At 35.9% G+C, this 24,039-nt stretch overlaps 2 protein-coding genes across 3 annotated transcripts in view; one reads left to right on the forward strand and one right to left on the reverse strand.

Moving 5' to 3' along the window:
• LOC149477453 (uncharacterized) overlaps positions 1-12,633 on the reverse strand; it is a 24,767-nt gene extending 12,134 nt beyond the window's left edge. The window contains exons 1-5 of one of the 2 annotated variants that reach the window (XM_089710944.1): positions 12,121-12,633; positions 11,683-11,776; positions 10,959-11,121; positions 9,912-9,986; positions 8,827-8,895 (exon numbers count right to left, since the gene is read on the reverse strand). In XM_089710944.1, coding sequence (XP_089567070.1) covers positions 8,827-8,895; positions 9,912-9,986; positions 10,959-11,038 — 224 coding nt within the window. In that variant the 5' untranslated portion in view covers positions 11,039-11,121; positions 11,683-11,776; positions 12,121-12,633. Of the gene's footprint in view, positions 1-8,826; positions 8,896-9,911; positions 9,987-10,958; positions 11,122-11,682; positions 12,071-12,120 lie in introns of those variants that run through there. The other variant, XM_089710945.1, reaches the window with a different exon arrangement.
• iav (transient receptor potential cation channel subfamily V iav) overlaps positions 1-22,844 on the forward strand; it is a 24,295-nt gene extending 1,451 nt beyond the window's left edge. The window contains exons 4-24 of the mRNA XM_089710941.1: positions 470-551; positions 691-786; positions 1,027-1,244; positions 1,652-1,877; positions 2,214-2,329; positions 2,464-2,712; positions 13,709-13,860; positions 14,009-14,139; positions 14,365-14,450; positions 15,906-16,067; positions 16,505-16,693; positions 16,880-16,992; positions 17,289-17,398; positions 17,587-17,826; positions 17,971-18,110; positions 18,403-18,538; positions 20,795-20,891; positions 21,501-21,584; positions 21,883-21,986; positions 22,088-22,184; positions 22,508-22,844. Of these exons, the coding sequence (XP_089567067.1) occupies positions 470-551; positions 691-786; positions 1,027-1,244; positions 1,652-1,877; positions 2,214-2,329; positions 2,464-2,712; positions 13,709-13,860; positions 14,009-14,139; positions 14,365-14,450; positions 15,906-16,067; positions 16,505-16,693; positions 16,880-16,992; positions 17,289-17,398; positions 17,587-17,826; positions 17,971-18,110; positions 18,403-18,538; positions 20,795-20,891; positions 21,501-21,584; positions 21,883-21,986; positions 22,088-22,184; positions 22,508-22,655 (2,976 nt within the window). The 3' untranslated portion in view covers positions 22,656-22,844. The remainder of the gene's footprint in view (positions 1-469; positions 552-690; positions 787-1,026; positions 1,245-1,651; positions 1,878-2,213; positions 2,330-2,463; positions 2,713-13,708; positions 13,861-14,008; positions 14,140-14,364; positions 14,451-15,905; positions 16,068-16,504; positions 16,694-16,879; positions 16,993-17,288; positions 17,399-17,586; positions 17,827-17,970; positions 18,111-18,402; positions 18,539-20,794; positions 20,892-21,500; positions 21,585-21,882; positions 21,987-22,087; positions 22,185-22,507) is intronic.
• Positions 22,845-24,039: the final 1,195 nt, after the last annotated feature.

A 24,039-nucleotide genomic window follows, 5' to 3' on the forward strand; every position in this document is an offset into this window, starting at 1 on the left:
CGCGTTGTTTATTCACATTTAGCCTTCAATTTAGCCTTGTCAATTCGTTAATTAAGCGTAATTTTATGTGTAAATGCTTGCAGATAATGTTGCTGATAGCCTATTTGACACCTTTAGCGTAAATCTTCAGCTCACCAAACTTGGCCCCCGCAATTTTTTTTTATTAGTTTTAAATTTTTATTATGCCATATCGTTAGTTCTTGGTTTTGTCTTAATTATTGTTTGCTATATAAATAATTGTGTGCTCATTAATTGTTTATTGACAATAAATAAAATAATAATATACTGTTTGGTTGCCCCCCCCCCATTCAAAATTATTAATATTTTGTTCCAATATTAGTTTATAAACATTTTTTATTGTTTGTCCTCAATAATTAATAACGAGCTTAAATCTCCATACATCGTTGTCAAACTTATCAAGAATCTGTGAAACCGGTCCCAATATGTATAATATTATATCCAATTTCAGATACACACACGTTTAGCAAGAACATTAGTGAAATGTTTTCCCAAACTATCACTAGATGTCGTGGAAGGCGAAGAATATTTAGGTATATAATTTAATTCATTGCTTAAAACATAAGTTAATTGCATTGCTCTGTTTATGTATGAAAATAATTCGTTTGATTTAATCTATACAAATTTGTAGAACTATGGAACAATTTATGAATATTTCGTTTTATTTTATAGGTGCCAGTTCATTGCATCTTGCTATTGCGTACAGCAACAATGAATTAGTACAAGATTTAGTCGAAGCTGGTGCTGATGTCAATCAAAGAGCCATTGGTGAGTATTGCTACTGATGGAAAACTTTTAAGATGCTTCCTTTAAACAAATATAGGTAGATGAAAAATGTAACTTTGGAAAAACCAAAATTTTTAAAAAGTCAATTAAATTTTTAATTGACTGTTTTAAAAAGTCGTAGAATAGATGTTGTTGGGATTGATGTAGTGAAGCTGCCTGCAAGAAGTGATGCACTTATTTTCGTTAATTCTGTATATTGAACATATTACCTATTGTACATAGGTAGTTTCTTTCTCCCTCGCGACCAGCAGCGCGTGCCACCAACCCGCCAAACTAACTACGAAGGGCTCGCGTATTTGGGAGAATATCCCTTAGCTTGGGCAGCGTGTTGTGCAAACGAAGCCGTGTATAACCTTCTTTTGGATTCTGATGCTGATCCTGATGCGCAAGATTCGTTTGGGAACATGATACTGCATATGGTCGTTGTTTGTGATAAATTGGTGAGAATATATGGACAAGAAAATATTATATAAATAGATATCTATGTCTGTTCTAAACAAGGATAATCCAGTTATATGGATCAATTTTTCATTCTTTTTTACTTAAAAGCAACCCGATGGGGCCGCGGGTATTTGTTAGAATTCTTCCGCACACCTATAAATAAATAAATTTATACTACTGCTTTTTAGACCTCCACATATTGAATTAAGTCTAACGTAACTAATTACACAGATGTGTTTATCATATCGCCTAATTATGTAAAAATAATTTCAATTGCTACCTCATTAATCAAAATGAGTTTACAAGTTGAACATACATAAAAATTACAAACACACCATTGTATTTTTGTCTTCGCATTTTAAACTACTTTACGATTATTACGAATACCTAATTAATTATATTCAAGGACATGTTCGGCTATGCCCTCCGTCACCCAAAAGTCCCCGCAAGCAACGGCAGACAGAATAAAGCCGGTTTCACACCACTAACGCTCGCCTGTCAGCTTGGTAGAGCGTCTGTGTTCAGAGAAATGTTGGAACTGTCTTCAAGAGAGTTCTGGAGGTATTCCAATATCACGTGCTCGGCATATCCGTTGAATGCTTTGGATACGTTATTGCCAGATGGTCGGACAAGTAAGCAAAATCTTATATATAAAAATGAATCGCAAAATGTGTTGGTAAGCGCATAACTCGAGAACGGCTGAACCGATTTCGATAATTCTTTTTTTATTATATTCCTTGAAGTACGAGGATGGTTCTTATGTAGAGAAAACGTAAATATGTACCACGGGCGAAGCCGGGGCGGACCGCTAGTATAATATATTTTTGTAAATATTGCCGCCCCTCTATGCTTCCACGAATGTATGATTTCTAATTTTTTTAAATTTTAGAGTCTCCATATTTATCTTCAAAATATATCATTCATTATTAAGATTTGAAATGAAGTTAGTTGAGTAAATCATTTTTCAGATTGGAATTCTGCGTTGTTCATAATCTTGAACGGAACAAAACAGGAACACTTAAACATGTTAGATGGTGGCATTATTCAAAGGCTTCTTGAAGAAAAATGGAAAACGTTCGCTAGGGTAAGTTGAAATGAACTGATGGCTGATCTGCTCCGTGTTATAATGTTTATGGTATTTTATTGACATAATGTCTTTAATATACAATTGTCTTTGTTTCCAATTAGTTATTAATTGATTTCTCAAACTTATTTCAGAAAAAGTTCCTCAAACGTCTGATGATACTCATGCTTCACTTGCTCTTACTCTCCGTATCAGTATATTTACGTCACAGTAGTGCAGAAGCAGACGCTTACCCAGACTGGGGGCTCGAAATAACAGACGCTAGGAGTGGAATACGACTCGCGTGTGAACTGGGCACAATAATGAGTACCTTGTGTTATATTATACTGCAGCAAGGAGATGAGATTAAGAATCAGGGCGTTGTCGCTTATATCAAACAATTGGTAAGAAATAGCTTTATATAGCGAAGATAGTGTGGGGGTAAGTAATAACAGACTCTAGGAGTGGAATACGCTATATTACACTGCAGCAAGGGGATGAAATCACGAATCAAGGTGTTGTCGCTTATATCAAACGGTAAGATTATTTAGCTTGTTGATAATAGGAGTAACGGGTTTGGGGTTAGTGATAACGACGGAACATGACGAAATTAAATTCATTCATATAAGGCCCTGGTCAAAATGATCTTGAGTATTTGTTCACTCTTTGCCGCGCCACAGCTACAGCCTACACCCCAACCTCTACAATACTTCGCAAATTAAAATGTGCGCCATCTAACGCGTATCTATGCGAACTATTTCGAATACAAGTAAAGTAACAGACATGGCAAAACAGTAAATATTTTTTAATTAAATTTTTAATATAACAACCGATATAATTATATATACATTTCGTCATAATCAATTATATACTCAAATTTATAAAATTAATATTGAAGGTAAAACAAACGTTTAAAAGCGAATGCTGTGGTGCATTCGTTTGATTGCGGGTCAATTTTTCTTTCTACAATAGCGACTCGATTTCAATGTATGAAGGATTCCTTATTTTCATTCCTCGCGGCTAGCGTAAAGTAGAGTAATTTTAATTTATTTAATACTAGCGGTCCACCCCGGCATCGCCCGTGATACATGTTTACGTTTTCTCTTTATATGAACCATAATCGTACTTCAAGGAATATCATAAAAATAATTAACGAAATCTGTTCAGCCGCCCTCGAGTTATGCGCTTACCAACACATTTTGTGATTCATTTTTATTTATTTTACTAGCTTTTCGCTAGTGGCTTTGCCGCGTACCGACCGCGACCGCGTAGTCAATGAAAAACCCGCATAGTTCCCGTACCTGTTCCCAGTTCCCGTACTGTCCCGTTCCTTTCTCAGGTCTAGAGCTACCTTTGTGCCAAATTTGAAGTAAATCCATGTAGTACTTTTTGAGATTAGCCCGGACATACATACCGACAAACAGACAAAAATTCTATATTTTTGGCTTTATTTTTGGCTTCGGTATCTATTGTAGATCGCGCCCCAAGTATTCTTTAAAAAATATTCAATATACAGTTTTGACTTTCCTACGATTTTATTTTATGTAATATTAGCGACCCGCCCCTGCACCGCCGCGCTGATACTAAATACACTACAGAAAAACTGTGAACGTTGTGTATATATAAAAATTAAAAGCATAGCGGCCCGCTCCGGCTTCGCACGGGTATAAAATACCTATATAGCCGGGCGGCCGGGCCGGCCGGTACCGCCGCAATCGCTACGTCCCGCAATTTTTAAATCTGTAATATCTTCGAAAATATTCACTTAAATCATACGGTGTAAAGGGCCATAAAGATCTATATTAAGTGAACAATGTATTCAAGGTATTTAATTGGTTAAGGATTAATGCCGTATTGGTTAAAATCGCTTCGAAAATTAGCCATTATTTGTCGTAAAAAGTAAATGACAAAAAAAAGTTATTGTGGGTTATCCATAAGAGATAGACATGTACACCATCGCGGACTTTTCTGTAGACCTTTTCAATGTGTATAATACTTAGTACATTATTTTGATAAAACTCGTAGGGTTCAGCCAGCGTTAGCAATGTAAGCGGAAAAAATGTAATTTTTTACTACATCACATTAGAAATCTCGAAAATAACAGTACTTCTCCACTATTTAATGGATGTTATTATACATATAAACCTTCCTCTTGAATCACTCTATCTATTAAATAAAACCGCATCAAAATCCGTTGCGTAGTTTTAAAGATTTAAGCGTACAAAGGGACATAGGGACATAGGGACATAGGGACATAGGGACAGGGAAAGCGACTTTGTTTTATACTATGTAGTGAAGATAGATAATAATAATATGTACGTATATAGATTAATAATAATAATAATAATAATAATTCATTTATTTATTCAAGTAACCAGGACTCATTTTGTTAGTAACAATTATTATCTTAAAAATTATGTTAGTAAAAATAAAATTTATTTTGACTGCTAGAAATGTACTCCACCGCTACAAAGCTATCAAGGAAGCAGACAGTCTGCAGCAGTGGTTCACATACCAGCAGTCGAGTCGACTCGCTATACAGCGCATGATTTCATTGGGGCTGTCCCGCACACGGCGCACCAGGGATGTGCATCTCTTTCGCATTGTAGCGTAAAAACAGTCTATATGAGCTTCTGCAAACATCCCTGATGCGCTGCAATAACGGGGCAGCCCCATTAACACCCGGAACGCATTATTATATTGAACACGGAGCGAGCTGTAAGAATGTTGAGTATGACTAGCCCATAGGCTGCACGTGTAAAAAGATGTACAATACGCACGAAATAGGGTTTTTTTAACTTCATTAGAACAACGTGCAAACCTACGAGCTATCATATTTGCCCTCACTGCCAGTGCCCGTCGTTCCCTTTCAATATCATCATCGTCTCTGAGTCTAGGGGTCAATATGTGTCCGAGATATTTGAATTTAAAGACCCTCCCCAATGGCACTCCGTTCAAACGTATTGGGGGTAAAAAATGCGTAACTCGGCGCCCAGACTCAAAGACCATGACTTCACTTTTCTTAGTATTGTAGACCAATCCATGAAGAGCAGCGTACTCTTCACAGATGGCCACTAATCTTCTAAGACCGCAGATTGAAGCACTCAGCAACGCCATATCATCTGCGTAACTTACATTGTTGATGCAAACTCCATCAATATGACAACCAATCCTTTCGTTGCTGAGTGATTCAATCAGCTCGTTGACATATACATTGAAAAGCGTGGGCGAACTTAACCCCCCCTGCCTCACGCCGCATTGCAGCCCAAACGGCTGAGATAAAGCCCCCGCCCATCGGACTTGATTGATCTGGCCTCTGTACCAACATTTAAATGTGTTAATAAGAGAGGACGGTACATTAGCTTTCTTTAACTTATCCCAAAGGATATCATAAGAAACCAGATCAAACGCCTTCGACAGGTCAAGGAAGCACGCATATATTGGCGTATTTCGGTCCATATAGTACTTGACAGCCCACTTTAAAGACAATATTGCACTTTCCGTAGAAAGTCCCGATCGAAATCCAAACTGATTTTGGTGTATTTCTACGTACCTGTTTAGTTGTTCATTAAGCAGGCTGTCAAATACCTTTGCAATTACCGTTGCAAGAGAAATAGGCCTATAGTTGGTCTGGTCCGCTAAATCACCTGTTTTATTTTTAACAATTGGCACTACGATAGTTTTTGTTAAATCACTGGGAAGATACTTATGCTGAATACACAGATTAAAAAACATTGATAACACTCTCGATATGTGAGGCCCTGCATACTTTAGGTGCTCAATACTTAGACCATCGTGACCGGGAGATTTTCCTTTAGACATTTTACTTATTATTCGCTGAATTTCTAAAGCAGTGACTTTAAATTCCCGATCATCCTGATCCACAGTATCAGGCACAGACAGACTCGGACCTAATGGAGACGTAACTTTAAAATGCTCTTTGAAGAGGTTAGCAATACTAACAGGATCATTAGCGCCACCTACAGATACAGGGAGGCCATGTTTACAGTTCAGTTTGTTAGTCTGTTTCCAAAAAGAACGAAAATCTTTACGCGAATGATGTGACGCTAAGTTGTCCATTTTGATTTGTTCTTCATGGTTCTGACACCATTTAAGACGTGCTTTAAAAATTTTTCTAGATTCACACATCTCATTATATTCAATTCCAATGTGTGGTTTACCCCTCCGCGCCCATACTGAATATTTATACCTGGCCTCCCTGTATGCACCAGCCACAAGTCTACTCCAACCTATCACAACTTTCTTGGACTTGCTACGTCCCGAACAGGCCACGGCAGAGTCACTGAGACCACGCACAATCAATTCATACAACTCGTCAATTACGCTATAATGGTTTTGATTATTACAGACGCCGTGCATGCAGCTTCTCAAGACTATAGGGCACTGTATTAAACTTAATTTTTCATGACATTTACTTGTATAAGATTTTATTTGATTTATATTTCTATCGCCCCATATAGCCTTGTTTACACTACAGCTAACTGGTGATTTTTTCACACACACATTTTGAAAAATACATTCTAAAATGAGAGGATAGTGATCAGACCATAACGTATCATACTTTACGTATGCCGAGCAGACTGATTTACGCGCAGCTTTAGTAACTACGCAATGATCTAACCACCTCCTAGATCCGTGCGACTCACTGACAAAAGTGTATGTGTTTGTGTTTATACCTAACAGTTCCGTATCAACACAACTCCATTCGAATTCTTTACAAAAATTTAACAATTCTCCATAGAATAACTCATTTGGATGTGCATTAAAGTCCCCTAAAATATAACAGTTTTCAATGTTAGAAGTTTCAATAATCGCACTCACCAAGCTAAGGCAATCCGTAAAATCCACTAAATTTTGCGCCGAATCTGTCGGCATGTACACATTGAACACTAAAACAGACCTTTGCTCTAGCACTATTTTCACTGCGCACACGCGTGGGTTATCACTGCACTGCACAATCGACACATTGTTGAACACACTCTTTCGCCATAACAAAGCTAAGCCTCCGTACGGCCTGCCTCGCAACACGCCCGCCGCAGTGTCCACCGCCGACGTTCCCGTACAAGCGAATTCATCGCTAATATTGTGTAGGTATGAAAGGTCATGCGGTAGCAACCAAGTTTCTTGCAACGCAATTATGTCCGCGTCCATACACAACTGCCTTATACTGTCAATAGACCTTTTAACATTTTTGCAATTAAAGCTTACCAGTTTAACTTTTTTATCCATTATGTTTTTGTAATGGGCCGACCTCCTGCGAATGTTTATAATTCGAGGATTTATTTTTAAAATTCACAAAACGCCGAAATATAATCCCTGTGGGCCACAGGTTGTCGTCCAAAAATATATCTTTTTTAGAGTCCGGTATAAAAAACTTGTAAGCGTTGTGTGTTAGTTTTTTAGACGCAATTTTTTCCAATTTAATATTCATCTGAGTTTTAGTCAAAATATAATTCTCGATGTCTTTCTCGTTCGTACTTGTGTGAACGTTAGATATAAAAATAGGTACATTCCGATCAGCCGCTTTGAAATTACAATCAATGCTATTTGATGTGCCTTTTTTACCTCTCATGCGATTTTTAATGTCAACTGATGACTGAACCGCTTTGAAATTACAATCAATGCTATTTGATGTGCCTTTTTTACCTCTCATGCGATTTTTAATGTCAATGACAACGCCTAGACACTAAGGTCCAATCAGTATCACACTCTGACCGTGCGCCCGACTGCGAACTTTCCGTTACACATAACGGTCGCGGTGTTAAAGTACCCTCTATATTTCTCGTAGTAATTTTGCAGTTCCTTTGTTTCAGAATGTGTTTATTATTCTTCGGGGATGATGAACAATCCGTATTCATCATGTTATTAGTTGGATCATCTAAATGTATCTCTGTTACTGGGCTGTTTTTTGCAGCACCTCTTTTATGATTAATGTTACGAGACTCTTTTATAGGTAAACTTAAGCTGGTTTTAATATTGTGAACGTCTTCCTTAACTTCATTTAATTGACTCATTGAAGCGAAAGAATTTTTAAAATCTTTAATTTCATTTTGCATTACGGCGATTTTCTTAAGAAGATCCGATACATCTAAATGGTCAAATGTAATTGGTGGTAACTTTTCTAGTCTTCTAGCAACAAAAACTGGTAATGAGTCCGGTTCGGTGGATTTGAATAAGCCAATAATGTCATATAATGTTCGGTTTTCTTTCCCTTGTCCTTTCCGTACGAGTTTTTTCTTGTCAATTTTTACCGATTCAAAAAGTAACGCCTTTGATTTTTCAATTTCTTCCGTTTGAAAGGCTGATACACAAATTCTTACGAGGCTTTCTTCATCAATAACCGATATTTTATTCTGCACATACGCGAGTAATTCATCGATGATAATATTACAACTAATACATTTTAATGTATTCGCCATTATTGCAAATTAAACGTTAATGCGCACAGACACGTCTCACCGCCCCGCGCGCGCGCGCTGAACTGGAAAAATACTCACTCGTTATTGCTTCTTTCCATTGGTTCTATTTTAATCGTTATTAGGGGATCAGTTTCGTTATCAACAGACCTACAAATATTATTAAATTTAAAATGCATACAATCAAATACACACACACCAACTGTCCAGTAATTTAAGTAGGTTTATTTATACCTAATATACAGGGTGACTTGATATAGGTGTAATAGTTTTGAAGGGGAGGGCTCATTTGGAGTAAAAAAAAAGTATACATTACATATCTGAGCTATAGTTACTTTCACCCCTTCTCTTCCATTAATCTATTTCTAGAATAGACTAGATTTCCGCCAGCGGCTTCGCCCGCGTAGTTAAAGAAAAACCCGCACAGTTCCCGTTCCCGTGGGATTTCCGGGATATAACCTAGTATCCAATGTTCTTCCTCAGGTCTCTAGCTATCTGTGCACCTGAAGTAAATCTATGCAGTACTTTTTGAATTTAGCCCGGACATACATACAGATAAACAGACAAAAATTCTCAAAACTATATTTTTGACTTCGGTGTCTGCTGCATCACGCCCTAAGTTTGATGATTTTATATGATGTTATTATATGCTAAGATTGTATACAGGGTGTCCCGCTTTCGGTATACTAAGCGCAAAGGGACTTGTAGTTTTGCATACGCTGAGTACGTAAAAAATACTTATAAAATTCCAGACACATTTTTTTTTCAAATAGAGGAATTCTTAAAATTCCATGTGTACACCCCTAACAAGCAACCCGCCCAACTTTGCCACCTGCACGTGAGCTATCGTTTAAAATTATGTTTTCATAGACAAAATGCTCACATTAGCGAAGCGGTATATGCCGGTTGCGCGAAGCTAGAGAAGAATACATGGATTTTAAGGAAAAATTTAGCAAAAAATTTTTCACGTAATTTTGTTATTTAAGTATTTTTTATGTGATCAGTGTATGCAAAACTACAAGTCCCTTCGCGCTTAGTATACCGAAAGTGGGACACCCTGTATAGAGATATGTAGGTATATAGATTAAGTCACCCTGCATAGTAAGGTAGAATATATACGGTATAATAAATACGGTATAATATAATATAATTATATTAATACGTACACATTATTTACGTAAAGTTGTGGAGAATCTGTTGGTGTTTCCTTTTGAATACTAGCAGCAAGCTCCTTCTTTATGCTAAAACATGGTAAAAAAAATTGGCTAAACTATACATTATAGGGCATGGAGTTGAGAGTCGTTATTTTTTTTGTAGTTACCTATTGTCCTATGGAACCTAAATCTGAAATTTCACTTTGAGCAAACTTTTAGTTTTTGAGTTACGAATTTTTTAAAATCGGAAAATTACTATAGAAAGTTACTTCCACAAAAAAAAATTACGACTCTCAAGTCTCAACTCTACGCCCTATAATGTACAGTTTTATCAAAAATTTAGTGATGCATATGGTTAATCATAAAAAAAATTATCCCATAAAAAATTATGTGTATTCTGTAAATAACATTGAGATAATATTACTACGTATGGTGACGACACCGCCTACGTCACTTATGTTCCGCTCAACATATATAATCAATGTTATTAAGTTCTTTTAATTTTTTTTAACTAATATTTTTTAATAAATTGACGAATTGTAACTAATTGTAATAAATATTTTGAACGCTGTAATTTCCTGTAATTAAAGGTGCAGAAGACCATGTACTTAAATAATTAGATGTAACAAATGTAATCTGTATCCTTTGTTGGAAATTCTAAATAAATAAATAAATAAATAAATAAACATAGGTCAAATGGCCTCACTGCACTCAGTCGCTTTAGCGCGATGATCGCGTTCATGTCTTGTTAGTTTTAAAGCAAGAAACTCATCAAATATGCCCTCGAGTGTGTTGCGATATTGCACTTATAATTCAAGTAATGAGGCAAAGTGCAAAGAAAAAACTTGAGAGGTGTCAAGGGACACCCGGATGGAACGAAGTTCCTTTCGATTAATTAGTGAAGGAATTGTAATATTTTTTTTTTAAGTTATAATAATATTTTTTTATTATTAACAAATAAAATGTTATATAAACTTAATCAGTAGGCATAATAATTGGCTTGTGGTAACTGAAGTAGGAAACATAATATGTTTGGGATTATATTTAAAACCAACTTACTTCATTAATTTGTTCCAATTGTAAGCATTCTTTTTCCTCCAACCTCTATGTTTCTTCTTTCTATTTTCTTTATTACCCATTTTGTCTTATCGTGTTGTCACCCTTTTTGTAACGATTGCGCGACTCGACGACAAGCGACACAAGTTCCCCGTGTGACGGCCGAAGCGGGACCAGTGTTAGCAACCTGAAGTGAGCTGATTATCGTACCAGAGGCGTAAAATTATCGTACATTTGGCGAATAAGGATAGAAATTATCGTACTTTTTAGAATAAAGTCAATTATTCATAAATAAATCATATAAATTGTAATATTGATAAGTATGCAAGTTCTCTATAGTTAATCTTTGTTTAACTACCGCTGTCAAATCAACGGGACACAGAAACCCAAACGTTTTACGTGCCTTAATATTCATTATACTCTTTCATCTTTGGTTTTACGCGTGGTACAGACTACAGACCTGAACCGATTCCATTTCCACTTTATGTTCAATAAACGCGCCAAGTTTAAAATTCAATCTGACAAAATTTCACTGTTCCCATGAAAGTTCGATATGAAACACGTCAAAATTTCATATTTGTATGGGTGAAATAATATAAATTCTCGAATTTTGCCTGATAGAAATTATCGTAAAATCAGCGTACGATAATAACATGCTATCGTACATCGTACGTAGGCACCAAATTATCGTGTTTGTACGATAATTATCGTACGGTTGGGAACGCTGAGCGGGACTGGCTCCGCCCTCCGGGGCCCGTGCTCGTGCAGCAATCGGGGTAGGAAGGTACAGGGCGGCTCACGCTAGATTGGCTGGTCGCGCGCTAATTTCAAGTATTTCTTGTTTATTTCCAAACCATCGCATATTTCAAAATTCTAACTCGGTACACGTATAGGTTGTATATTTTATAGTTAATATCCAAAAAGTCGTAACTTTACGTTTGTTATTTTGAAGATGCCAGAGAGTTAAAAAAAATAACAATGAAAACTGTTTTATTTTCTATAGAGAAAATATCATGGAATCATGTTTCTAAAACGGTACACGTATTGTGTTACTATTGAACTTTCTTGTCAAGAATTTTCATCACAACAACTTTATTAATATAAAAAATATTACGAAGATTTAAAAAGGGTCGTAAATGTTAGAAAAAGTGTCTTGACAACTTACTTTTAGTAAGAATTTTTTCCGTCTAGCCCCCTTTCGCAACGCGCGATAAGGAACTTCGTTCCAATTTCAACGTTGTGCTCAGCGCGGAAGGTTGAGATTCCAATAATGTGTTTATGATATACACGCTGGGATGCAACTACACTAAACTCCTCATGATCAACGCCGAGAGTTAAAAATCAGCTGCTCGCTAAATCAATATTTAGATATGCTATTGCAATGTGTGTGCAATAATTTTTCGATTTAGAAAATAAATATAGTATTGTCTTATTGTATTGAGGAATTATCACTGAGAAACACAACAAAAGCGTCGTTTCGCAAAAGTCAATAAGTAATTAAGTAATAGCTAACTTCTACGAAATATGGACACCATATCACATGCGTAACAACAATAACACATAAAAAAAGAGGTTTTTAGAATAGCTATAGAAAATAGTGAGCGAGAAGACTGCAAGTGAATAACAATACGGCGCATTATCAAACGACACAAGCTTCACCCTTGAGACCTTGCGGCAAACTGACACTTGACAGTGACTTATGAATATACTTATAGCTCTGTCACTCTGTGCCACAGAGTCTGTGGACTGAATCGTAAAGTTTATATTATTATTATTTATTGTGCTCAGTGACTGAATCTCGATACTGGCGGCCAGCGCTAGAAATGCGAATACGCCCAAAATGTTGATTAACATCTTTAGAATGTCCTTTCAATAAAATATATTTACCAAAATATTCGTAATGAAGCCTATCTATTAGTGTAAATACCAAATTAATAGAATCGTTTGTTTTCGAGGCTATGCATTTTTCCATAATTATTTATGATTTCTGGGGTTTCGTTGTGAGAACACCGGTACCTGCTACCGCCATGGCCTGGGTAGCCCAGCGGTATCCCGTTGGCACGCGATAAAATCTTTTACGTTGGTAGTATATTATAGAGGTAGACATAAATAGAGTCTATGGCGTGCCCAATTCGAATAGGCCTTAATGAAACTTTAAGTTAGCAAAATAAAAATCAAAAATTTTTGAGCCAAGATTATGTAGTAATTTGACTATATTTTTAATAGTTGATAAATATTTTAGACAAGAAGAAGATAACTCCAGAAAACATCACGAAAAGCGGCAAGCTCTAGGTTTTGGTCGGGGCTTAAAGTTTTTCCTCTTATTTCATCCGACCCACTTCGTACATCTTTTCCTTTGAGAGACTCTACCAACTACAATGTACCATACTAGGACCGTAACAGGAAGGTTTCAGGTAAAAAAAGTATTTGTAATATGAGACTATGCCCGATCGTTTTGTCCCCAATCAGCACCAGCAAGTGGCCGTCACACCTTCTTGACGGTCATAATATGATACGTTGTAGTCGGTAAAGACCTCAATTCAAAAGGATTTACAAATTATATAATTTTTTTTAATATAATATAATAAAATGTATAAAATACAAAATATTATATTAGGTATCTGTAGCACAGTTTATACTACCACAGATACCGGAGTTCCTCCTATTTTAATGTATAATTTTTTAAATTAATTTATGCTATTAACTGTGAATTGTTTAAGAAATATATTAAAATTGTGAAAAATTTCTTCTAGATACATGAACCAGCAAAATTTATATTCCTGGCTTCAAATCTTTTACTACTCGCGTGCATACCGGCGAGGCTCAGTCGTCAAACGATGCTAGAGGAAGCCATTTTGATTTTTGTTCTGCCTGGCTCATGGTTCCTTTTAATGTTTTTCGCGGGGTAAGTGCCGTTTTAGTACATGGTAACACAAATCTATTTTTGGCGCTAGTTTTGTTTTATGAAATCTTTAGTCTCATATATAATTAACTTATTACTTTTTAAATTATAGGAAGATAGTAAAAATTATAATTATTTCATATATTTTTAGCGCAGTCAAACTTACCGGTCCCTTTGTGACAATGATCTACAGTATGATAACCGGTGACATGTTCACATTTGGTATTATCTATTGCATCGTACTTTTTGGCTTCTCGCAGTCTTTCTACTTTCTCTACAAGGGTAAGGGCAAATATTGAACAGAATCTTATTTGTATTTTGTAGTTAGCTAAATTAGAGCAATTAATTACCTACTATTGATTTTCTCATAGTCGACCATTCTCGTCATGTTATATTTCATACTTATAACTTTATTAAGTATAGGGAATATACAATTATCAGTTGTTTACTAAGTGTATATTTAAGAAACTGATTTTCTAAAGAAACTAACTCAATATAACATTCTAGGATTCCCTAACGTTCAGTCGACTTTGTACTCTAGCTATCCAAGCACTTGGATGGCACTGTTTCAGATTACACTCGGCGATTATAGTGTAAGTACATCGTAGTAAATTTCTTTTACATTTTTCAAGTGTGGATAGTCGGTCTAAAAAAAAATTAAGTATATGTTTTTGCCGCCCGAATATTTTTTGACGTGACAACGTCTTAGGGTGCACTCACACACATCAGTCACCGTCACGGCACGTCACCGGACAGGATTTAAAAAAAATATGTATCAATAGTTCTAGTATGACTCTGTTCCCACACGACAGTCGCCGGCACGAAATCTATCAGTGACGTCCCCGGTCAGGCACGTCAAATAATCTTTCCATACATGTACCATACTTTTATCCCCACTCACCCGGTGCCGTCACGTCTCAGTTCAGTCAGCGTCGTGCTACCGTCAATTGCTACATGTTCTCTAGCGTGACACACGTCTAATCACTGACTAACCTGATGTATGTGTTCAATGATTCAGTCAAACCGGCGACGTGACTGACGGACAACATGACGGTGACTGGTGTTTGTGGATACGTACACAAACCGTCACCGATCAGTCATCGGTGACTTGACGGTGACTGATGTGTGTGAGTGCACCCTTATAATTCGATAGAGCCGGCTGCACGCACGAAAAAACATGACTCATGCGGCGTTACCTCGCTCTGAGGCGTTCCATGTAAGGCTTGAAGTGTAAGCGAGAGCGCGGATCGAGCGACAAAGAAGCACAATCGGACATTGTCACGTTTAACTATCGTCAGTAAACCGACCTTACAGACAACCAATTTTTTTTCGTAGGGCGTATTCAGAAAGAAAGCTTGAAACTTATTTAAGCGCTTATAAGCGCTTATCGGCGCTTGTCAGCGCTGGTAACCCGCGCAGGAAAATATATGAACATGACAAGCGCCGATAAGCGCTTATAAGTTTCAAGCTTTCTTTCTGAATACGCCCGTAGAATGTATGGCTATAGATATCAAGAATTTATCAAAAAATATACCATAGAGTATAGAGTATAGACCATAGAGAGTAAAATTTTAAGAGATTATTAATCTATACTAATATTATAAAGCTGAAGAGTTTGTTTGTTTGTTTGTTTGTTTGAACGCGCTAATCTCGGGAACTACTGGTCCGATTTGAAAAATTCTTTCGGTGTTAGATAGCCCATTTATCGAGGAAGGTTATAGGCTATATATCATCACGCTACGACCAACAGGGGTGGAGCCACGGGAGTGAAACCGCGCGGAGCAGCTAGTGTGTTATATTTTCCTGAATTTAAAATTTTATCACATGATGGACGTGTAATGTTCAACATGAAATATGATTGTTGAACATAAGGTTGAAGGTATATATGGGATCTTAGTTACAAGAAATTATATTTAGTCGATAATAAATTGTTTTTGAAATTTAAAAGGATCATGAACAGCATGAACATAACTAGTTAAGAAAAATACATTATCGTGTAATAAATGTTAATTTTAATACGAAATAGACATTATACCATGTATTTCCAGTACTCAGAGCTCGCGCTGACGATATACCCCAACCTATCAAAGACAGTTTTTGCCGTATTCATGGTATTTGTACCAATATTACTGCTAAATATGTTGATCGCCATGATGGGCAACACGTATGCTCATGTCATTGAACAGTCGGAAAAGGAATGGGTTAAACAGGTAATATTTCAGTTGTTTTATGCGAAATTATAAATAGGACTTCTAAAAATAGCAAGTTATTTAATAATTATTAATAACATTAAATTCATTATATCGACGCCATTTTGAATTTAGTGTGACGACATATTATATTTTAGAATAAATTAAAATTGCGCAATATAAGTAGGTATTTAGACGCTGTCGCGTCGCCTTGAAATGACTAATTGAGCTAAGACAAAAAACATTCTGAAAACAGTAGGTAGGTATCTTATGTTTTTAGGTACCTATTTTCGTAAAATCGGACACCATCTTGAATTTTAAATTTTAATGTGTGACGTGAACGGTGAATCTATTTACTTTAATATTTAAATTAACATTTAGCAATTTAAATTACATTAAATGCATACCTACTTCTCTAAATTTGATATGTTCCTATAATACATCGAAACCTCACCCAGTGGGCGAAAATCGTGGTATCTCTAGAACGTTCGGTGGCTCAAGAGGACGCGCACAAGTATTTGCAAGAATACTCTATAGGGCTGGGCCCATCAGATGACCCGCGGTACGAGCAGCGCGGGGTTATGGTCATAAAGAGTAAGGCGAAGACCAGAGCCAAGCAGAGGAAAGGCGCTTTGGCCAATTGGAAGGTGGGTATTTATAACTATTGAATACGTAAGTATTTAAGGCCAAGTTGTTTCATTGATTTTTGTTTTAATATTTTTTGTAAGTATGTATAAAGTTGGTGGTATTTATTATAAGACAATTTCAAATTTAATACATTATTAATATTATTGAAAGGTTACTAATAATCGATTCCATTAAAAAATTCCCAGCGTGTAGGTAAAGTGACCATAGCGGAACTGCGTAAGCGCGGGATCACGGGCGAGGAACTACGTAGGCTCATGTGGGGAAGAGTCTCTATTTCAACGCCTACTAAAAAAGCTCCGTAAGATATATTATAAATATTATAACACGTAAAATATAGAATGTAAAATCCATTGTTGCGTTATGTTTATAAAGATGTTGTCAGTGTATTTTTTTCCATAATTGTATTGCACGCCTCATAAGCGAAGCGTTGAGGTGGGTACTACTGTCACTTCGCGCAAAACATCTGATTTTTCAAACTTAAAATGTCTTTATGTATCATACATTGCACTTGTAAGATAATACATACACACACATATTAAGAAAAAACACTATTTTTTTTTAAACCTTTATTTATTTTATTATGTATTTTTTCAGTGTGCCACCTCCCGAAGTGGTGAAAGAAGCAGCTGGTGTGGGCGGAGTTGCGTTATCTTCTGCGCTATCAGCGATGGCGTTTGCTCAAGATCTTGATCTTACTAATACTGGTTAGTTCTCTTTAATACATGAAATTTAGTAGGTAATTTATATCTATGTAATGGATATTGTCATGGACTTTGAATAGACTAACAAAACTTGGGAAGTTAACATAATATTATTCCCTACAACTTTAACCTAACTACTCCTTCAAAATAAGATATTGTATAAGTAATTACTTATTTGATTTTAACTACAGCCGTAGATACGAAACAACAACCACCAGATATACTCGTGAACGGAGCTCAGAAGCAAATGAATCAATCTCAAATACTAACTCAAAATACAACGATTCAAAAGAAAATAGTTCTAAGTCCGATATCAAGCAATATAGCAAAAGAGACACCTAATGTGAACACAGCTTTGAAAGAACAGACTAAATTGTTGGACGTGGATCAACAAGTGTCAGAAATTTTAATTCAAAATGAAGTTAATAAACGTAAGTTCCTCATAATAAGTATATTTTTAAATTTAAATGATAATGATGTTTTCTTAAGTGAACTTTTGATATCCATGATGCAATTCTTGTGAGTAAAATGTAAATAACTATATAAGTACCTAGTATAAAAAAAAAACATTTTAGCACAAGAAATATTCAGAGATTACATGAAGGAATTGGTTACGAAAGCGGAGAAGATCGGCTCAAACAGCCCAGAGTTGAAGAATTTAGCAGAAAAGGCTGCAGAATTGAATGGTATCCCCGAAATTGACGTTACTATATCCGTAAGTGTATTGCATAAAAATATCATCAATTTAATATTCCTATAACCAAACACTTTGCCTTGTCAACTTGATCAACAAGTATAGTGGCTACGTCAAGCTTATTAGATAGTTGTACATTTCAGTTTCAGAATTTGACTAAAATGTTTTTTTCATGCAAAGCCGAATTGGCCGATATAAGGAATGTACGTCGTATGTCTCTAATAATAATTAAACTGGTATCATTGAGAATTAACCGCGACTTTTTAAACGTCTGTAAATGTAAATTAAGTTGTGTCTCAAAAAACATTTCCAGACAAACGTGACGTCATCGCGTCTAGTTGTCGCTGGTGCGGTATCGGGCTTGTTCGGTGTGGCCGCCGACCAACCGCCGCCCGACAGCGGTTGGCGGAGAGAGCGGCAGGAGCATACGGATAGCGACCCTATATCAGGTACGATAGAGTTCATTTTGCAATGGCATTAGGTATAAGAATGATGTGAATAATATAGGATTATATAGGTCTACCAGAATCTGATGGCATATTTATATTTAAAAAATTAAAGATTTTCATGTGGCAACTTTATTTGACAACTATCAAATTGGTTGTCAAATTATTTGTGTTGATGATTAATTTTTAGGATTTTGTCTTCAAAATCTTCGAAATGTCGGTAAAACCGCTGCGATCACAAGCAAGAGGTGTTGTTTACAATGTGTATAGAAAAATATTCGATGAAGAAGGGTCAAACACATCACAATTTTCAATTTTAAAGCGCGTGAATGATTTTATTGCTAAGTTGGACTGACCCGTTTTGATACTTTAAATTAAAAATGTTATAAATAGGTAACTATAATATTGTTTGTTGATTAAAATATAATTTTATGAAAACTTATTACAGGAGTTTCCAATTCGGCTATTTGTCAAGTCCAAGGTGTACACTGTACAAGTCAATTTTATAATGTGTTAATACTTACGAAAATAAACATGATTTTATTTTATTATTGTTTTATTTTATAAAAAATTATTAACAATCGTTAAATATAGTAAAAGTTTTGATCTGCATTATCATTACATCCATATTTTCAAATCTAGGTATGTGTAGATACATAATATTATGTATTACCTTTAGAAAAGTAATATGTATATTATACATGTAATAAGTACCTACATAATATTACGTGGATATCTCATTATTAAATACAGTATTTTCCACTTGTGTACTGTGACTAATGATATTGAGGACAAAATAAAAAATACGCAGTATCAAGATCGTTCAGTCCATTTTCCCTAGGGTTGCACACTCAAAATTTTTATTTCCCTAATTGCCATCACTGGTTTACCTATACCAGTAGGATAGTATTAATTTTGCAATGGGATTAGAGATTTGAAGGACTACATGGTCGGTGTTTAGAGCTAGGCAGTTTAAAAATGGAATTAATCTTTTTCGATGGATGTAGTTTAATTCTGCCATAGCATTGGTGAATTTGGCGACAATTTTATTTCCCACACTGTAGGCAAGGTTTTTTCCTATAAATATATCATATAGGTCTTGTTTGAAGCGTCAGTTATTTATTACATATGTGACTGTGCCTAAACGTATCGATAAAAAAAAATTATTAACTATCATAATATTATATATTATGTTACGGCTAAAGGTAGGTGAGAACATAAACTTAAGATTAGCCGGCTAAACTTAGTTTTATCTTCGACGAGGTGTTAATGTTAATTTGTTCTATCTTTAGCCGGCTAAACTTAAGTGTAACCGCAGGCCCTTGGCTAAAAATGAAGAAGGAAATGGAAAAGGAAACAATGTAATAAGTAATGTTTACTATTTTGACACGAAATATGCTAGAACTGACTCGTTATTGTTAAAGTGAAACTTTTATTACATCGTCTCAAACTTTTTGGTCTGTGTAGCGCATGTCGCGTGTATCGCGGCTGCCGAGTAGGTATACCTACTCGGCAGCCGCGATACACGCGACATGCGCACCTACTCGGCAGCCGCGATATACGCGACATGCGCTACACAAAGCAATGTTCGGAACAGTTCGAACAGTTTCACTTTTACCGTGGTTTCATAAAACCACACAACATTTTTTTTTTTTACTTGCCCATTATGACAGGTTTAGTTGTGAAATTCGACTCAGTAGGTTAGGTTAGGTTTGAACTGCGACCCCCACGTGCCGCGGCAGCGGCCGGCAAGTGCCAGAACCGACTCGCTATTGTTCTATTTGCCCTATTACAGAAAGGTTTAAGTGTTAAAATCAAGCCCTCCGCCGGCCCGGCGCGCCCATCGAATACATTTTTAGCCGTTTCGTTTCGGTTAATGTGCTCATTAACCGGCTAAAGATGGAATATCACGACGCAAACAAACATGTTATCGAACTTTAGCTGCTTCTCGAAGATAAACCTTAGTTTAGCCGGCTAATCTTAAGTTTATGTTCACACCTACCTTTAGCCGTAACATATATCATATAATAATTAATAAACTAAGCGTCAGCCTTCGCCTTATTGGCTACACGGGTACAGTGCACTACCAAACAACTCTACTCGTTCCCAGTACTCTACCAGTTTTAGTGAAGTAACTGTCTACCAACACGTAAATTATTATTTTGTTCGACATCCTAGTTTGTGAATATTACTGCTTCTTCACTCCTAAGATAAATTAATATAAGTAATACTGGTCATAATATCGTAATTTCTAAATAGACAGTGCAGTGTTGGGCCGAGCGTGTCGCGCAAAACGCGCGCGAACCGCGTCCCGCCGCGCCGCGCCGCCGCCCCCGCACCTGTATGTGCCTGCCAGGTTAGGTTTTACTTTATAGTCATAAATCTTGAAACCAAATTTATTGTCGTTGGTCCAATGCTCTAAGGGCGGCAATACACGGACCGCTTCAAGCAGTTGAGACCGACGGCTTGAAGCCGCGACCGCGCGGTGAACTATGGACATTCATTCACTGCCGTATAGGGACTGCTCGAGCCGTCCAGCATCTTCAAACCGTCAACTGCGCGTTTTGTAGCGACAGCACGAGCAGTCAAGGACCGACCGCGACCGCTCTAGCAGTCCGTGTACGTCGCTCAGCCGTTAACTGTTCGAGCCCACAGAACTATCTCGCTTGCGCGTTGGTTTGATCCGAACATACATACAGTGTAAGTTTAATTCAGTTTAAAAAACACGTGTGGCACTCGAGGACTGCCATGCCGCGGTAAAGCTATTGCATAGCTGATAGCATCCTGCATTGCATCGCTGTGCCTGTTGGAGTGGGGGTGTAGGTTTTTTTCGTTACGGAATTTTTACATTCGGTCGCCGCGCTCAGTCTGAGATAAAAGCTATGCATGCAATAGCTTAAAAATAGTAACCTAGGTAATAATTTAACGTTGAATGAAAATTTACTAAATTATTAAAATTTTCTAGGTCTATGTATCTAGTAGCTTCAGAGAGCAGTGCAGTGGAAAGTGATGCACCCTGGGAGGAACCAATAAGTTCTGGGAACAATTCGTAAGGAACTTATCTATGCTTAATGCTTTTTTTGAATAAATATCCAATTAAAAAAAAACATTGCAGGGAATTATTTTTTGCATATTTCGTTATTTGACTATTTCCTTTACAATCTATTTTTTTACTATTGAAGTGATATGCGCGTTGTGAGTAAAATTTCAAGGTCGCGTCATGGCAATACCGTCACGTCATGGAGTAAGGCGACGATTTTGGTATCTTTGAATCTTGACAAAGAAGTTTTACTTCTAACACGCTCTTTTTCTACTAGTTTAGATAGGTAATTATTATATTTTATTAGGGCTAAAGCAGGACATCGCGACGATCGCATGAAAGCAGCGCGACCCATTTGTATACAACACGCCACGGGACAGGCACAAGTCGAACATTCTCTATTTATTCAAGGTATAAATCGCATTCAGTTTTATATTTAAGAAGACTTGATTGTATAACTATGAACTTGCAATAATTTTTGACTTTTTTTTGTAATAATTATTGATTTATAGGCGAAGGAAGTGACGCCGACGTAGAATGCGCTCCTCCACAGAGCAAGTCGGAAACGCGTAGAGTTCGACCCAAAACTGCCAGACCGCGACGAAATCGGTAACATCCTTATCAAGATAACAACAGAACATATTAGAGACTTTCATCTATTATTCATATTCCATGGCTACATTTATAAATTGTACATCTCGTTTTTACATTTGTAGGAATACGCAAGTGTAGGACGAAATTTGCAATGTTTGTCATTATGTTTGTACAGCAGTTTTCGGTATATGTGGGCAAACATTTTCATGTTTGCACGCGAGTGACAAAATTTTTTTTAGGTTTCCCATACTAGTAAGATTAATTGAATTTTTTTAGGATTAAGCTTTGAGCATTTACTAGTTCAGTTCAGTTTAGCCATAAAAATGTTTTATTCACAGAATATCTCCAGTCCTTGATACGGGTAGCCCTCTAGAGCCGTGGGCGACCGCCCATTTGTCCAAACTTACACAATTCATGCATTCCGCCAGCGGTTCTTCTACAGCAATGTCCAACTGTTCACCGGAGACCACGCCTCGACGATATTAATAAATAAAATTATAAAAAAAATATCGGTGTGCATGTACTGCCTTAGATCTTGAACCATAGAGGTCAAGTGTAACTGCCAGTTTTTAAACGTATTTTATGAGTAGATCTGTAGATATTGATTTTGTAAATAGTAAACTGATATAAGTGTAGGTATGTAAGAAATAATATACATTGCGAGTAATAAAATAAAACCACAAATTCAATCGCATCTTTTATTTTATCCCAATTCGCTTCAATGTCATTCAAGTCCAATTTTTATCAAGGAAATATCAATCATATGGAAAAATTCACATTGATTACAAAATAAACAATACGTATGCATAAATATCACAACAAAATAATAAAAATGGAGAAAAGAACACAAACGTTTGGAAATTGAAATGGCAACATATAGAAACCATAGACAAAATAATCTTGTCGGGATTTTTTTGGTGAAATATTCAATAAAAGGCGCCAACGGCCAAATAAATAAGACAATAAAGATATAAGAATCAAATTTTCAGAATAAACGTACATGTTAATAATATAAAATACATTTAAATACCTATTAAGTGTAGATAAAATATAATATTGCAATCCTACCAATAATAATTTATTTCTTATCTTATAAATACGATCATAAATTAGTGTTAATTTTTATACCTACATTTGTCAATTATTTTAAACAAACATTCTTTGCCCACGGTTCATTTCTATAGTCAATGTTGTATAATTAATTACTTAGATAAGTAAGGGCCGACTTTTCAATCCTTGGTTAATATATCCGTCCAATAAAGTATTACACGAACATTTTAAAATGTCACCTGTAAACTGTCATATACGAACAATTAGAATACATTTTTGAAATGGTAGTTTAATACGTTATTCGATGAATAAGTTTTAAGTAAGGATTGAAAAATCAGCCCTAAGTTAAATTAAGAGGAAAAAATTTAATTGACATTGTCCATCATAAACTGTGTTATTTGTAACCAAGTTTTAAAATGAGCATTTTTAACATCTAGTTACACCTAATGTAATAAATTCAATGTAAGTATCAGTAATATTTAGGTATTAAGTATGTAAAAAATGTGTTAATATCCCTAAATAATTGACAATTCGCTTTTTTCTAGTTTATCAAAAATAAATATTTTGTTCAGGTACTTTCATTTTATATAGACTTACCAATATAAACTTTACTTACGTATTATATCAGCTACTGCCATCATTGTTCCATAATGTTCTTCTTAATCATTTTTATAAGCCATAATATTTGATGTTTTTTAGGATCACCTTCAACAGATCGACAAGTGACAAAAATCACACAAAATGATATTGAAAAAAAGATATAGAATATCAAATCGTCCATAGTGTCAAATAATATTAAATAAAAAATACCAATTTACAA

The sequence above is a fragment of the Colias philodice genome, chromosome 25 (genome assembly GCF_061535455.1).
Source record: "Colias philodice isolate Cphi_HAF_F1 chromosome 25, ilColPhil1 Martin Lab GWU primary, whole genome shotgun sequence".
NCBI classification, from domain to species: Eukaryota; Metazoa; Arthropoda; class Insecta; order Lepidoptera; family Pieridae; genus Colias; species Colias philodice.